This window comes from Aedes albopictus, chromosome 2, assembly GCF_035046485.1.
Source record: "Aedes albopictus strain Foshan chromosome 2, AalbF5, whole genome shotgun sequence".
Taxonomy (NCBI): Eukaryota; Metazoa; Arthropoda; class Insecta; order Diptera; family Culicidae; genus Aedes; species Aedes albopictus.
The window spans coordinates 213351157-213368235 of NC_085137.1; the positions used below are offsets into that span (position 1 = coordinate 213351157).

At 38.6% G+C, this 17079-nt stretch overlaps 1 protein-coding gene across 1 annotated transcript in view; it reads left to right on the forward strand.

Moving 5' to 3' along the window:
• Positions 1-4263, forward strand: part of LOC109420544 (uncharacterized) — a 129430-nt gene extending 125167 nt beyond the window's left edge. Inside the window, exon 11 of the mRNA XM_062851094.1 lies at positions 2795-4263. Within this exon, the coding sequence (XP_062707078.1) occupies positions 2795-3507 (713 nt within the window). The 3' untranslated portion in view covers positions 3508-4263. The remainder of the gene's footprint in view (positions 1-2794) is intronic.
• The last annotated feature ends 12816 nt before the right edge of the window (positions 4264-17079 follow it).

Consider the following 17079-nt stretch of genomic DNA (forward strand, 5'->3'; position numbering starts at 1 on the left):
ATATTCTTAAAAAAGTTCCTTAAAGCTTAAAATCTGAACAATTTTTTGATATGCTCAGCTCAAAATCGACAAAATAGTCACTTACACCCCTTTGATTCTGGGCCCCTCAAAAGTCTTCAAGGTTTTTCCCCCACGGATTCTTTCATGGATTCCTTCGAGGATTTCCCCAGGAATTCCTCCAGAGTTTGCTCAAGGGATTTTTTTTTTCAGAAATAGATAAGGTACCCCGGGGCAAGTGAGAATCGGGGGTAAGTGAGACCTATAGCTAGTATTTTTATTATTATTTATTTTTAAGATTAACATTCTTCATGGAAAACATAGGTATCACACCTACGGTACGGATACTTTGAATACAAAAAATGTTATTGTTTCAACCATAAAGAGATCATATATGTTATTGTTGTTCATATGTAATTTTCAATTCACTAGGTGAGATTGACGTGCTCTACTACATTCGTCGTTTAAAAATAAATTTGTCATTATACAAATACTTTTTCGGTTTCAGGATAGTATTTGGAGTTCTTGCAAATGATTTCAAGCGAAAAAGCTGTATTTTATTTTCATTTATTACCTTTAGTTTATTGCTCTCACTTGCCCCAGTGCATTTCGCTATCTGAAGTAAGTGGGACCTATGAGAATAAACAAACACAATATTATGGATTCATCTCGCCTTGTCCAGCCTAAGATGAAATTAGGCCGAAAGTCAATAAAAATTGACGCGTTAAGTAATCTACTGTTGAATTATACTTTATTACCTCTATTTAGATGATGAAATTCTTGTTAAAAATGGTTAAGGTGAAGATATGACGAAGCCTCACCTCGAATTATCAAGAGCACAAATCTGAAGAACCGAATGCCGGTTTGCGCTGAAAAGTTGATCGATTGGTCACCCTCAGCTGGTAACCAATCGATCAACTTTTCAGGTCAAACCGACATTCGGTTCTTCAGATTTGTGCTCTTGAAAATTTGGGGTGTGGCTTCGTCATATCTTCACCTTAAAACCTTGGGTAAAACAAAAAAAAATCAAAAGCATGTATTTTTTTATGTTTTTCTCCAAATGCTGCATAATGAATTCTTTTGAGCATTCAGGAACCGTCCATAAAAATTTAAAATAGGGAAATGACCTTTTCATTATGTGTTACGTACTTTATTACTTTATTACATGATTTAAAAAAAAACATTATTCAATGATCGTAAGATTATGTAAAGGAGAAGATATTACTGAAAATCTCGAAACCCCAGATTTACTTTTGGCGAGATTCATCAACTATATAATATTGATGCCAAGTTTCGAAATATTTTGTCTCTGCACTTTTTGTTAAAAAAAATTCAATTTATTTTGCATGAGCTGCTAGAGTTGATTCAAGTATTTTTTCCCCAGCGATTTTTTATGTGTTACGTACTTTATGCACGATACCATAAACCTCTTCTTATTTTAATCTCTAAAGATAGTCATTCATATAAGAGATTTGTGATTTATGTTACCTTATTTGTTGCATCTTATATTAAGCCCTTTGAACAAAAACTCTGAATAGGTCCCACTTGCCCCGTGAAACGCAGTAAATGTAGTGATTCCTCCAAAAAATCCATCATTGCTGCCTCCAGCAATTCCCACAGGAATACCTCTAGGAATTCTCTCAGGCATACATCCAGGATTTTATCGAGGAATTTCTTCAGGAATTATCCCAGAAATTCCTTTAGAAATTCCTCCAGGAATTGCTACTGAACATCCTTCAAAAAATTATGTCAGGAATTCCTTTAGGCATTTCTCCAGTAATTTCTCCTGAGATTCCATCAGGAATTGCTTCAGGGATTCCTCCAGAGATTTCTCCATGAATTTCTTCAGGGATTTTTTAAAAGACACGGACACGTTTAGTACTTCCAGTGAGCTATTCGCTCTTTGAAGGAAGCACGACACTAGACAACGGACTAGCATGCAACGCCCAGTGGCGCAGCCGAAAACTTTTCTTGACAGCTGCGGCGGGAATCGAACCCACGCTCCTAGCACGATGCGACTAAATGCTTGGTGACACTAGCCGCACGACCACGAAGCCACAAGAGAGAATCCAGCAGTTCCTCTAAGGATTCCCCCAGGAAATTCTCTAGGGATTTCTTCAGAAATTCTCCAGGAATACCTTCGGGAATTCTTTAGGAATTCCATCAGGTATTCCTGCAGGAATTCCTCTAAAGATTTCTCCAGGGATTTCTTTACAAATTTCTTCAAGGATTCCCCCAGGGATTCCTTCAGGAATTCCTTCGAGGATTTCTCCAGAAATGACTTCAGAAATTCCGCTACAAATTCCTCCAGGAATTTCTCAAGGGATTTTTTTTTCAGAAATAGAAAGATGACAGAAATCTCACAGAATTACACCGGAGATTCCTTTAGATATTCATTCAGCAATTGTTTCAAGAATTCCTCTAGGCTCTAGAGATATCTCCAGCAATTCCAACAGGAATACATCTAGGAATCCCTTCATTCATTACTCCAAAACTGCTTTAAAATGTTTGATGATGACGATGATTTCAATGACGAAAAGTTCAAATTCAAAGAATTTAACTTTGTTTCTTGGGTAGACACTAGTCCTGTTTAACGACGTAGGTTGAACTTGCTCGAAGTTGCTGCATCCTACTCTTACCCATTTGTCAACAAACGGGAAAGAGCGGGATGGAGCAAGTGCGAGCAAGTTCAACCTACGTCGTTGAACAGGATTACTATGTAATGTAAGCTTGTAATAATAAAAAAATGTAATCGAATACTCTATAAAGATGTCTTCAATCTATATTCCATTCCTAGAAACCGATTGTTCCAAAGTATCCTTCGTCAAGGAGGAACAGGAACGTCTCGAAAGCCTCTGGACGCCACCACAGTACGAGCCGGCCACGGACAGCAGTACCCTGGAAAGCATCCGCTATTTATCGCCCATAACGGACAAAAAATCCCTTATTCTACAAAGTTACGATACACCTCGTCCGTTGATCGAAACCGCCACCATCGAGCAGAAGTTACGCTACGAAAACGACGTCCGATTGCGGCCCAGGAAAATCCATAACGGCGTATATCCGCCTTCGTCCACACCTACCATCTACATCAACTCGTCCAGCCATCCGAACCTGTTCTCCAACCGGATGGATGAAACTTCATTTTCCGTGGTGAACGCCACCGGCGGAGATTACGATTCACCCAGCAGGCAACCTCGGCCCGTGTCCTATCTGGACATGAACAAGAACAGCGTCAACCTGAACCTGGAGATCAACAACATCGTGGACAAGAAGCAATCGAAGGATATCGCTTTTCGATTTTCGAGCGTCGATAACGATTTGCAAACAGTGGGCGACGCACTGACGACCCCCACGCAGTCGACGGCCATTCCGATCATCGGGAGGGTGCAGAGCGATCCCAAGCTGGACAACAACGTTGGCGGAGGAAGAGACGAGGTGGACTTTATGCCTGGGAAGCTGCAAAATAAGCCGGAAGTTCCGCCGGTAACCGTAACCTCGACTGTTTAAGCTTAGGACGCCATGATAGGAAATTTTTCGTTTCTTTTAACAGGTAGGTATTTATTTCCGAAGCGAGATTTTTGGCATAAAGTGTTCTGGCATAGAGTCGTTTGGCATAACTGAAATACGCCTTTCTGTTTATGATAACTGTACAAGTTTCAGATCGAAGGCAAATCGCATAAAGCCGATTCGCATAAACATGTTTCAATCGGATGGTCAACTCATTGCGGAACAAGAAACTTTCTGCCAATTGTTCTCGACACAGTTACATTATTTTTGTTTTAAGTTTTTTCCTTGATTCCTAAGAGCAAAATCAATAGTCAGAACGACACAGTAACCATAAGAAAAAAAATAAGTGATCTTATGTGCAGTGGAACCAAAGTAGTACCAAACCAACATACAACTAGTAGAGCAAACCAACCGAATATTTGATATCAATATTACCGTAGTTAGGTGCTAAGACAAACAGATTAGCGGAGCTTACCAAAGTGTTTTCTCTCGTTGTAACGACATTTTATGTTTATTTATTTCACGTGTTCGAACTCTATGTTTGCTTGTGCGAAGCAATGATCTCATTTATGTTTGTACCTAATCGATATTTATACTTCTCTCAGTATGATCAGCAGGAGCTGATTGGCTTACGTTCCTAAGTTATTTATTCCTAATTGTATGTTCTAGAGACAGGAAAAAAATGTGCCATAAATTGTTAATCTATTGATACACGCGCGTACAGACATTTTAGATAATAAGATGTTTATTACTCTATTGATATTCATTCACTAGAATACCGACGACATTCCTTGACACTATTGCACAGTGGTCCAGTAAGCATGCTTAATTTTCACTTAAAAACTTAACTTAAAAACACACAAATTTTCCGGAAAACTTTTCTTAATTCATTCTTAATTGCTAAAATGAAAATAGTAATCTTCAATACTGACGAAACCCTAAAACCTAGATTTAAATTTTAACAACAATGATTGTCGATTTTATAAAATGTTTGTTGCATTGACAAAAAAGCGACACGAGGAGAATAACAATTACCGTTGTAAATCCAACAAACATTTTGGGTCGAATTCAACAAAAAATGCTTGTAAGCGCTAAGTTTACAATCATGTTTGTTTGACCCTACATTTGGTTGGATTTACAATTTTGTTTCTGCTTGTAATCATTTGAAACAACTGAATTGTAAATACTTAGGTTGCAATTTTCCTCATACAATGTTTACTGTACCATTGCGTGCATTTTTGATATGGTACAATAGGAACTGTCACATCCCGGATCTGCATGTTACTCGATACGATCTGTCCGTTGGTGAAGCTTGCCTACTAAATCATCATCAGCAGAAGCAAGGCTCACCGCGGTGTAATAAAACAGTGCGATAAGCAAATAAAACGATGGAAATCACAATGTCCATTGAGTAAAACAAGCGCCCACTTGGAATAATCCGAAAATCCGATAACAGACTTTCTAGTTCAGGCTGCGGCTGCGTGCGCACTTTACCTTTGGCAGATTTACTGCTGCATATCGCTCAATTAGCTAGTACCCCCTTTAGAATTAACATACTTGTTCTTTGAAACTTATTATTGCCCCACTGATCGATGATGGATCGACTTATCGGGTGCTGCTGTATACACGCATTGGTACCTAACTATACCTATTGTAGATGATCAAAAGCCACTGGGGCTTTCCTTAACTTGGCTTAACGTTGGTGTGCGATTGCAAAAAAAAAATCGATATCGGCAAGCAAGCAAGAGCAGCTCTTGCCTTCTTCATCCGAGCAGCTATGATGATTCTGCGACTATCCCATTTGGAATATTGCCATTTGTCATAACGTGAAGAGCGACCGATTTGAGCCGTTATGGGTAACATCATTATGTTAAATGGGAATATCCAGATAGTCTCACTTGTTTTTCTTCTTCGAGAAATCCCTCATCAATTGATTTGGTCTTAACCGACTTTACCCTTTGAAGCCGGAATTTTTCCAAGCGTTATTATGGAGTTTTATCTACGTTTTTCTGTAGTTTTGGTGGTCAATAACATAAAAACGGTAAAATATCATGGAGAATATTTTCTCTGGATATCCTAGGTCATCCAAACTATTCTTGAGTTTAGATTCTCAAGTCTGCGGGTGTAACGGTAACTTCTATCATTATACAAAGCTATGATTTGTAATCTTTCATGCCCAGTAAGTCTTCTGGAAGGTTAACAGACAATATCAGATCAATTGAGATATCCTAGGTAATCCAAACTATTCTTGAGTGCCTCTTGAGCCGACCTACTGATAGTTTCATGTGGTAGTTTTTTACTTTGAACCTTTGGCGTTCCATAAAACTATCATATAACTTCTGCTATAAACATCTTCAATTAAAGACTTGCAAGTAGACATGAATTGGTAATTGGTTTTCACAGAAATTTACTCATAAATCCTGAAAATTGCTCCGGAAGGGTGCCGAAAATACCGTTAAGATATAGTTAGTACAATACTCTACAACTTTGCCGAAGATACTACGGTGTTTAAATTCCTAATTTCGAAGCTATTCAATCATTTTAGTTGAAAAATCACGAAAAAACACGATATTTTTAAAACTTCACATATAAAAGTCATGTAATTTTACATTATTTTACGTGACTAAATTAATTAGCTATTTCTCCTTTGTGTAACGAACATTTCGTCCATACATTGTTTTTGTGTTGGAATTCGTTTTCAATGACTAATTATCAAAAGTATGTCACGTTGATACTAAAAATCGCGTAGAGTTGCCAGCACGAATTAAATCAAAGTTACCCATGATTAAGACGTCATGCCATCGTATTCTAATGTCACTCGATTCAAGTATCAGAAATGGCGCAGATGATAAGGCTCGAGCTTGCGGATCAGAAGGTCCCAGGTTCAAGCTCAAATACATAATAAACTTTTTTTCCTTTCTTTGTAGCAGTTAGGATGATGAATCTGCCGTGAGCCATGGCCCATGACTTACACGCAATCTCCCAAATAATGATGATCGGGACCTGCCAATTAAGCCCATTCCAGGACTAGCTAGATATTTAGTTTACTTGTTGACAAGAAATCGTGTCGACGAGATCAGCTGGACGAAATATTGGACATCTGTTTGATACCGATTAATTTAGCTAAAACAATTCAATACGATGATGGAACCGCTTCTGGATGCAATATTAATCATACAACTGTGGAGATTTCTTGCATCTATCTAACCACAAGCTACACAACTACACGATAAAGGGAAACTTCATTCTTACTATGCACTCTACGGTTTCGAAACAAGGCTATGATGCCAAATTGCAATGAGATGCAGAGCGTAGTCTCATTAACCTATTGCTGGATAGAGACGCAAAAAATCCTATTCCAGGGCTCGAACCTTGAATCTTCGAATCGGCAGTCTCATGCTCAACCATCTACACCAAATTGACACTGATGCAGATGCGACAAAGAAATGTAATGGCGTTTTAATCATGAGTAACTTTGTTCAATTTTGTGCTGGCAACTCTATGCGATTTTTAGTATCAACGTGACATACTTTTGATAATTAGTCAATGAAAACGAATTCCTACACTAAAATGATGTATGGACGAAATGTTCGTAACACATAGGAGCAGTGCTGAAAAATTCATTTCGTCATATCTAAATTCAATCCCCTACAGCTCATTTAAGAAGCCGAACCTGAGAATATGGTATATGAAAAACTGGTGCGGCTAGACCAGTTCTGCAAGAAAGTCACGGAAAACCCGTTATTTTTCGTATATTTAAGGTAAATGTCACGGACTACCTTCGAAAAATCCCAATGATATTCACGGTGAATATCATTTGGCATTTTTCAAAGGTAGTCCGTGACATTTACTATAAATATTCGAAAAATAGTGGTTTTTTCGTGACTTTCTTGCAGAGCTGGTTTAGCCGCACAAGTTTTTCATATACCGTTTTCTCAGATTCGGCTTCTTAAATGAGCTGTAGGTAATCGAATTTAGATATGACGAAATGAATTTTTCAGCGCTTTGGTATTATCACTTATTATATACCATTTCAATAAAACTTGCATTTGCAATTATTGTTGGAGAGATTTTTCTTGTAAACAAATACAAAAAACTGTGAGGCAATGCATAAAACCAACAAAAGATTTCGTAGCCGTAACATAAACCAAAAAAATTCTGTGATAAAACCGCTAGTTCTATCATGAGCTCAGTTATGACTACCTCAGGAGGGTTGGCCCTATTGGAAGAATCATCAGGAACACAGAGTTTTATCAGAAAAATATGTCGCCTAGCCGGGATAATTCATGTAAATACGAAAAAAATATTACTCAATTTTATGACTTCACGTACAGCTTAAGATCAAATTAAACCATACAACACGTTTCCGTCATTTTATTTTGTCAGAAAAATTACATAATGTCTTTTATGCAATTCAGTATCATAAATTACATTTTATATAACTCATTTTGGAATCATAATGGCCGATTTTTCCGAACTGGCTCATTATGCAACTGAAATGAGTTGCATAATGAAAAATAGTTGTATAATGTTCATAATGCAACTCATTTGAGTTGCATTATGAATATTATGCAACTCAAATGGGTTGCATTATGAAAAAATCATTGCATAAAATTTTGTATGGAACTCGTTGCAAAACTCGATTTTTTCAGCACTCTTCATATTTATCCAACTCGGCAAGCCTCGTTGGATAAATGTACGACTCGTGCTGAAAAAATCAACTTTTTTGCAACTCGTTACATAAATAACTATTAAACTCCGCTGTTTTGAAAAAACCTTTTTTACACTCAATTCCACCGCGTAAATTAAATGCATTTAACTTCCAAATTATGCATAGTTTGTGTGGCGCACTTAGTTTTTGTCATTATCACAATCACATTCGCCACAAATTTTCCGTGGTATGTCTTCTGACACGTGTTAAATAGGAAAACAAATCTGAATTCCATATCTGCATCTTTCCAATTGATGGCTGGATAAACAACCAAGCATAATTTATTCTGACGATCGAACATTGAGAGTGAAAAATAATCAAAACAATTGTTTGACAAGTCAGAAGATGGGTTTATTTAGAAGATTGATAAATCTATGATACAACCCGAAAACCTAAGCCGGTTTGCATACGAAGTCCTGTAGACCCTAATAAGACTGGGCCGACTAGCCAGAACATGGGCTTATTGAGGCATACAAGAACTCGAGAGCATTTTCAAGTCGGCATCAATGGTTTTATGTTTAGGATTTTTGAATCGCTAAAAAACTTTGATAAAATTAAAATTGTTACTTGGGTTGTTTTGGCCGCAATGAGAATATATGATTATTTTTACAATCCTGTATGTTTGTTTTTACAATACCATTTTATTGTTCCTCAATCGGAAATCTGATTGAAATAACAATAGTTTCAGGCTTTTGACGTGGGCTGTCAAGCTTGAAATCTACAAAATTATGGTAGTTTCAAAAATAGTTTTCTTTTACTTTCAATAATACAGTGGTGACCCGATTTTTTCAGCCCCCGATTTTGTCAGCTTTTTGACCCGATTTTGTCAGCCTTTTTTGAAGAAGATAAATAAATGTGTTTTTCATTCAGCATTTCAATTTTATTATCAATATTAATGAAGTTTATGTAAAAAAAATTAAAATAAACAAAGCTCGTGTAACTTTTAAAAATGGTCAAATTATTTTTGCAAACAAACATTTATGCCATTTTAGCACCCAACCCTAGCCAATGTTTTAAACCAATATTGTTTTAAATTGCTAAAAGATTTCAGCACTCTCTCTTCTTGGTGTAACATTCCAACTGGGACACAGCCTGTTCCTTACCTTTTTTTATTCCTTGGTGGGTATATAAGTCACTGCGACCAGCTTTTAGATCGATTGCGACAAATGCCCCAGTTTTATTTGGCTATGTCAAGTTGACGTATCGCCATTGGTAGTAGCAATAATCGAACCTCGACTGCACTAGTTTACAAAATAAAACGAAAGTCGTGAACTTTTGTCAACGACCAAAATTTTTGTAGCACAATTTTGCTCTGATTTCGAAACCGTGCTTCAAAAAATTTTAAGTGGAGCAGTTTTTGAGTTTTAGCCTAATATCGAGTTTTACAACTTTTAAAAATATGGAATTTACTAAAATTCAAATATCTTGCGTTTTGTTCAACCAACTTCAAATCTTTTTCCATAAATTAAAAGCTGAATACAATACCATTAGATCATCTGAACGCAGGTTTTGCGTCAGATTGATGAAATTCGAGATATTGGCGAGTTTTAGGGATGATCTCCTTAAATTTTAGCCAAATTTCCAAAAATATATGAAGAAATGTATTTTTTTCAATAAGAGAAAAACAATCTAAAAATTCTTTCTCAACGTTTATTTGACATACCATATGTAAGCGAGTTACAGTAAAAAATTCAGCTTAATCGGAGTATTGATTACGGAGAATGAGATGTGTGAAGTGAGCGACGTTGCTTAAAAATAGAACAAAAATCGATTTCAAATCATCAACCTTGTATGGAAAGTCGAAAAAATTTCCGCTCTACTGTAATTTTTTTCCTTCGCGTTTTCGAACTCAGGGCATGATTCTACACCAAAAATGATCATCAGCTTACCGAGTTAAAAAATGCTGTAAACTAGTGCTGTTAGCGTGATCCCAACACGGTGCTACAGTTCGAATGAAATGTACTACCGCATCGGGGTTTGTTCTCCAGACATCAAAGGGTTCTATCAGCCCCTTGTCGAAGAACCTAATTCTTTTAGCTGCAATTGCCGGACAACGGCACAACAAATGCTCCGAGTGTTCTGTATCTATGCCGCAAAAGCGACACATATCATCTTGAAGCCTTCCAATCAGCTTCAGATGATACCGGCTCGGACAATGACCTGTTAATAGGCCAGTAAAAGAACTGAAATCTTTTTTAGATAGTTCTAAAATTTTGCGAGTGCTTGAAACGTTCGGCTTTATGAAACGTTTCGACTGCCTCGCAGAAGTGGTGTTTTCCCAGTTGGATTTTATTTTCTCATGTTCCCATGTTTTAAACTCCATTCTGAGAGAACAACCAGACACACCACAAAATGGTTCTGGTCCTATGAATTGATGAGACGATCCAAGTCTTGCTAACATATCAGCTTGTTCGTTTCCTTCAATTCCACAGTGCCCTGAACCCAAAATAGCTTTACCTGATTGCGACAAAGAAGAAATTTAAAATTTTCCTCAGCTTATTATTTTATATGAACTTTCACAACTTTTAACTGCGGTTCCCCACTGCCATTGTTTATTTTGAATATGTATATCGTGTGGTAGTCATGAAGATAATCTATACACAAGGTAGGACACAAGGAAATGTCGATTATGGAACGGATTGTAGGCTAACCGGGAATCAAACTCGCCACCCTCAGCATGGTTTTGCTGATTGGACGTGCGCTTACCACATCGCTATAAACTTAAATACTATTCTTCTTAATATTCTCTGGAACAGAACAAACAATAAAAGCTGCCTGTTGTTGTGATTACAAGTCAACCAATTTACTTCTTCTTTCCGGCATCTCTGGGATTCCTCCAGGATTACTTGTTAGGGTTGCTCCATATATTTATTATGAGATTTGTGTTGTAGATTTCCTGCTTGGAGTGCTTCAAAAAATTCTGTCGGAATTTTTCCAGGGATTTATCCATTAGAAACCCTTAAGAAATTCGAGGTGGGATTCCACCAGAAATTCTTGCCCAGTAGTTTCTCCAAGGATTTCTCCAGTAATTCCTCCAGCAATTGCTATGTGGATTTCTCTAGGGATTTTTCTAGCATTTCTTTCAAGATATCCTGCTGGGATTTCTCCATACATATCTGCTTTGATACACCAGGAACTTCTGCTGTTCCTCCAAGAACTTTTCAGGAAATTTCTATAGGAACCTTTTTAAATATTTCCCTAAGAATTGTTCATACATTCTTCCTATAATACCCCCATGGATGCCTTCAGTAACTCCTGCTGAGATTCATCCAGAAATTCTTGCTGGTATTCCTGTAGAACTTAATCCAGTGATATCTACAGGAGCTCCTCTAGTGATGTATTCAGAGAATTCTGTAGATATATCTGCAATAATTCCTATAGGAATTACTCCGTGCATTAGTTCATCAATAAATCTACGGAAAGCACAAATTTCCCAAATGCAGGAGAACGTGCCCTGATGGAGCCAACCTACTAATGAATAAATCTACCGATTTTCCTAGGGATTTTTTTAAGAATTCCTCTTATGACTCCTTCAGGGATCCCTCTAGAAGCTTCCTAAAAAGTTCCTGTATTGATAATGCTTTCTGTTATTACTCATATAGGAATTTCTCTAGAGATTCCACTATGATTCGTCTGTTAGATTTCCTCAATTGGAAATCCTCTATGGATTTTCCGGGGATCCCTCTTGAGATTTTTCCAGGGTTGCCTCTTGATATTCCTATACGAAAATTTCTTGGTGTTGCTTCTGAAAGCCCTTTAGAAAATTGTTTGAAATTCTGAGTTTATCAACCCATTTTTGCTGTGATTTCTCCTTAAACTGCTCCAGATAATTCTCCAGTACTTTTTTCAGGAATTCTTCCTTGGATTTCTCAAAGAGGTTTTTTTTATAGATTGCAGTAGGGATTTCTTCAAAAAATTTTCAGATAATGTTCCAGGAATTCCTTCAGGGATGCTTCTAGAGATTTCTACGGAGAATGCAGTAAGGATTCTTTCAGAAATTACTTAAAGTATTTATTCGGAGCTCCTGTAAAGGTTTTTGCAGTAACAATTTACGATTGATTGATTGATTTGTCTTTATTAAAGAGACTTTCAGCCCTTGGCTGGTTCGTCTTTAGGACAATTTACGAGATTCCTTTGGAGCCTCGTAGCCGTGCGGTTAGGGTCACCAAGCTTCTAATCGCACCATGCTGTGGGGTGAGGGTTCGATTCCCGCTCCGGGCGATGAAACTTTTCGTGAGAATAGTTTCTTCTCCGTATCCACTGGTGCATGCCCCGTGTGTCTAGTGTTATGTTTCGTTCAGTCTGTACAGCCTCTGGCTGAAGACGGTGTCCGTGTCTTTTTTTTTTTTAGAAATGTCTTGAGGGTTACGTTCCGTAATTCCTCGGGTGATTTCTCCATAAATTCCCTCGAATAAGGTGTAACAAAAAAAAAGTTTTGCGGAACACTACAAATGCATTGTGCTCCCGATGGGTATGTATTAGTATGGGACACACATCAAATTCTCGCTCCAGTCGACTTTTTTGATTCCATTTAGGTCCCATATGAACTGTGCAAAATTTCAGCGCAATCGGTGAAACTATAATTTAGCGCAAGCGGTTCAAAGTTTGCATAGGATTTACTATGGGAAAAGTTAAACTTTCAGATAAAAAATCCCAGAGGTCGCCCCTTGTCTCCTTAATTCAAATCGATCAACGTTTCTTGTAGAAAAATCATTTATGAAACTTTCCTTCGAAGACCGCAAAACAATTGGATGCTTGTGAAAAAAGTTATTGATTTATGACTGATTAGTGATCCAACGAACGGCTTTTTGTTTTGTTTTATTAGTAGCACTGTAGCTGCTGCCTTGGCTGCTGCTGTTTCTGGGGGTGGTGATGCCTCCCGCCACCTCATGCAACAACGGCAGCAGCAGTGCTGCTGATAAAACAAAACAAAAAGCCGTTCGTTGGATCACTAATCGGTAATAAATCAATAACTTTTTCCACAAGCATCCAATTGTTTTGCGGTCTTCGAAGGAAAGTTTCATAAATGATTTTTCCACAAGAAACGTTGATCGATTTGAATTAAGGAGACAAGGGGCGACCTCTGGGATTTTTTATCTGAAAGTGTAACTTTTCCCATAGTAAATCCTATGCAAACTTTAAACCACTTGCGCTAAATTATAGTTTCACCGATTGCGCTGAAATTTTGTACAGCTCATATGGAACCTAAATGGGATCTAAAAAGTCCACTGGAGCGAGGATTTATTTTTTCCATACAAGCGTGTCCCATACTAGTATGTATACCACAATGTAGACAACTGCTAATAGAACCCTACAAATGTGCATTTTATTTTCCGCATCGAGCCCCACATTTTGAAACTAGTGGGATACGAAAAGTAAAATGGAACATTACAAATGCACAAAACACAAACATGCAACACATAACATAAATTGTGCCCAGTTATCCAAATAGATAACTAGTCCGAACCCAGAATGACAAGGTTTCATTTTTGTTCTTGGTCCATCAGTCAATCCTGTAATCGTATTTCTTCTGGCGGATTGCCTTTCGTTTGCAGCGTTAAGCATCCAGTACACGCTTTGCCAATATGCGCAAATATTTGGCTATTTGACGTATCAGACGTTTGCCGTTTGGCTATTATTTGTCAATGGACAGTACACGTATGACAAACAATTGGCAAACACACATTTGCACATGTTTGCCACTCGAGTTCTGTTCGGAGTTGCAAACATGACCAAATATTTGCTATATTGCCTTACTTGAAAAGTGCTCAATTTGTAATATTAGCAAATATTCTCCGTGACAAAGTTTGGCAAATATTTGCACTACAATGTTATTGCAAATTTATTTGGTCAGCACACGCATTACAAATAAATTTGTCAAATTTTGCCAAATATTTGCACACTTGGCAAAGCGTGTACTGAAGGCTTTACTTGCTAACATAGCTTGTTTTGGTCTAGGAATTTCTAATCCTAAGGGGGCACCCTGATTTAGGCAACAACACAAGACCGTCTTCAATTTGATGTCCGTGTTAGGAGACGGCTTGCGTGTTTTGTACTGGATCACTCCTAAAATGTTTGGAGCACAAATTTCGATTTTGTCTAATGTCACCCCCTGTAAAGTTTTGCGTTTTTTTAGTTAAATTTAATGGAATAAATAAAATAAATAGAATAAAAGTAATTTAAATTTATGTTGTATTAATGTTGACGATAAAGAAATATTTTATTTGTTCGTAAAATTGGTCCATGCCTGTTATGTATGCTCATGTATGTCGTAGCGTTTGTAAAAGCTTTCGTGATTTGAACTTTTATAGCATAATGCGAATGGCGCGTATCTACTTTCTGGCGAATTACAGTCATACTGCAAATTTGTCGCCATGTATGAAAATCGCCATGCAGAAAATGTTGGCGCGATTTTTAATAATAGTCATCTAATTCAATAGTGGGACTTTTGAAAAGCGGCACAGTTTCTTAGTGCAACGATTACTTCAAATCGATCATTTCGCTACAAGATCGGCTGGAAGACAGAAGTGCGCGAATTTAATTCGAAGTATCAAGATCAAGTTTTTGAGTTTGAGTTGAGTTTAAGTCAGTTAAAGTGAATTGAAGTCTAGTTGAGTTTTTGGTGAAAGTTATTCTCGAATTTTAAAGGTAGAAGTAGTGAGTGAGTTTTAAAAAGTTATAAGTGATGTTAAACGTATTTCTATGTAATTTCTTTCCTGTTTAGAGAACGGACCGTGGTCCGCAAATTCGCGATTTCTGCAGTATATTTATTGGAATTGAACTACGAAAAAAGGTAATTAAATCTAAAGTGCTTAAAAGTAACATAAATTCCTGTTGGACGTGTAGCGCCTAGCGCTTTTTTCGTACGGCTGGTTTTTTCGTCGTCGTTCGGCGGTATCGCTCGCCGAATCGGGGTTTCGTAGGCGGATTGAACCGCCAGTTTCGTCCGTGAGTCATCGTTTCTGACCCGTGTGCCCAGCAAAGGCCCGCCTTTCAGAAGGCAGTCAAACGGAGGCGCGAGTGAAGTCGCTCAATCATCTGCGTAGCGAAGTATTCCCGTCGGCCGCCAATCACCGACGGTAAGGCCCTTTTCCGTTACACCCCGTGGGCCGGAAATCACGAGAGTCGGTTCGTAGCAGCGTGTCGCCAATTGCACGTCACGAACCCGGTCCGTATCCAGGAAGATAGAGGTCGCGGCATTCCCCGCTCGGTCATAGCTGGAAGCATAGTACGCGAAGCCGGGTCGCTGGGCTCTGTTTGCGCCTTTATTGACCGGAGAAAGACCTTCCCGGGAATCGCACGGCATCCGCCGAAGACCTCTCGTTCGTCCAACAATCGGAAGCTTCCGTCCAGCCGCCACTCCCTCCGCACCGGTAGTTCGGCCATACCGCACACGGGTCCCTTTATCGACGCTGCGCGCCAAATCGCAGCACAGACTCGTCGGCAGCCGCCATTCTGCTGTCGCCATTGTCGAACATCGAGGTAGTCGTCATCGTCGAGTCGTCGAGCATCGCAACACCAAAACCTGCGCAGGTATGTGAAGAGCTTTTAGTTACATGGTCATGTTTGCTCTTTTCCATTCCGTTACGAATTTCCTGTCCAATACGAATGAAGTTGCTAAAATAAATAGTTAAAGTTTTGAAATTAGTTCAGCTCCGTTACGTTTCACATTACTTTTGAATAAACATACTCACTACAGTCCGTTACGTTTTGATTCCGTTTTCGCTCGTATGAGTAAGCATCCCTTCCGGTTTTCCATAAGTTCTTCTAACCTGTGAAAGAGTTGGAGTTTAGTTTGCGTTTTCGAAGAAATTCTGCCGTTATTTCCATGAACCGTTCAAAACCGTCCCTGAGTGAGAAAGTCTCTAGCAAAGTCGGGCAAAATTAAACACGACCGGTGGTCTCTCTTTGAGAGTGGCGCTTAAGCCACCGAGCTTTTATAATTCCTCGTGAACAGTTTACGAACGGTTACACCCCCCCCCCCCCACGAATTTTTTTGTCGGAATTCGACATTTTGAGGGGGGGGGGGGTACAAATAAATTATTCAAGAAATTTAAAAATTTTTAAGTTAAATTAGAGTCGTCGAGAAAATTTCTTAACAAATCCGATAAGTTCGACGATTTTTTTTTTTTACCACAAAATGTCCGTTCCAATATTACGTAACGCAAAACTTAGCAATATTATACCCTATCCGCTATGACTCCCCGTGTAAGCGGTCATCCATTAAGTATGTCACGATCTTAGGGGCAGGGATGGGAACACTCACTTTGAAAGAGTTACACTCACTTGCTGTTTTCTCATCTCAGAAGCATGCTATCAAAAAACAGTGTATGGAGCACTTTTACCTTGTGGTTTTATCTCAAACTTTCCCGAATAACGTAAGGGTCGCACACGCATTCCAAAGTCGTGGCAGAGCGTTGAAGGCAACTCTCCACGAGGTGAGTGTAATTTACATTCACCTCGTGGAGACTCGCCTTCATAGCCCTCTCACGACTTTGGAATGCGTGTGCGATCCTTAATGTATTCAGCAAAGTTTTAGATAAAACCACAAGGTAAAAGTGCTCCATACATTGTTTTTTGATAGCATGCTTCTGAGCTGAGAAAATACCAAGTGAATGTAACTCTTTCCAAGTGAGTGTTCCCATCCCTGCTTAGGGGGAAGGGGTGGTGGTGGGTGTTGTGAAAGTGTGACAAGCAATGCATTAGGTATAGGAAAACCCCGTACGAAGGGGGGTCTAAAATTTCCAATTTTAGCGTGACGTACGTAATGGAAATAGGGCCCATATAGCCGAGGCGGTAAACGCACGGGTATTCAGCATGACCATGCTGAGGGTGACGGGTTCGATTCCCGGTCGGTCCAG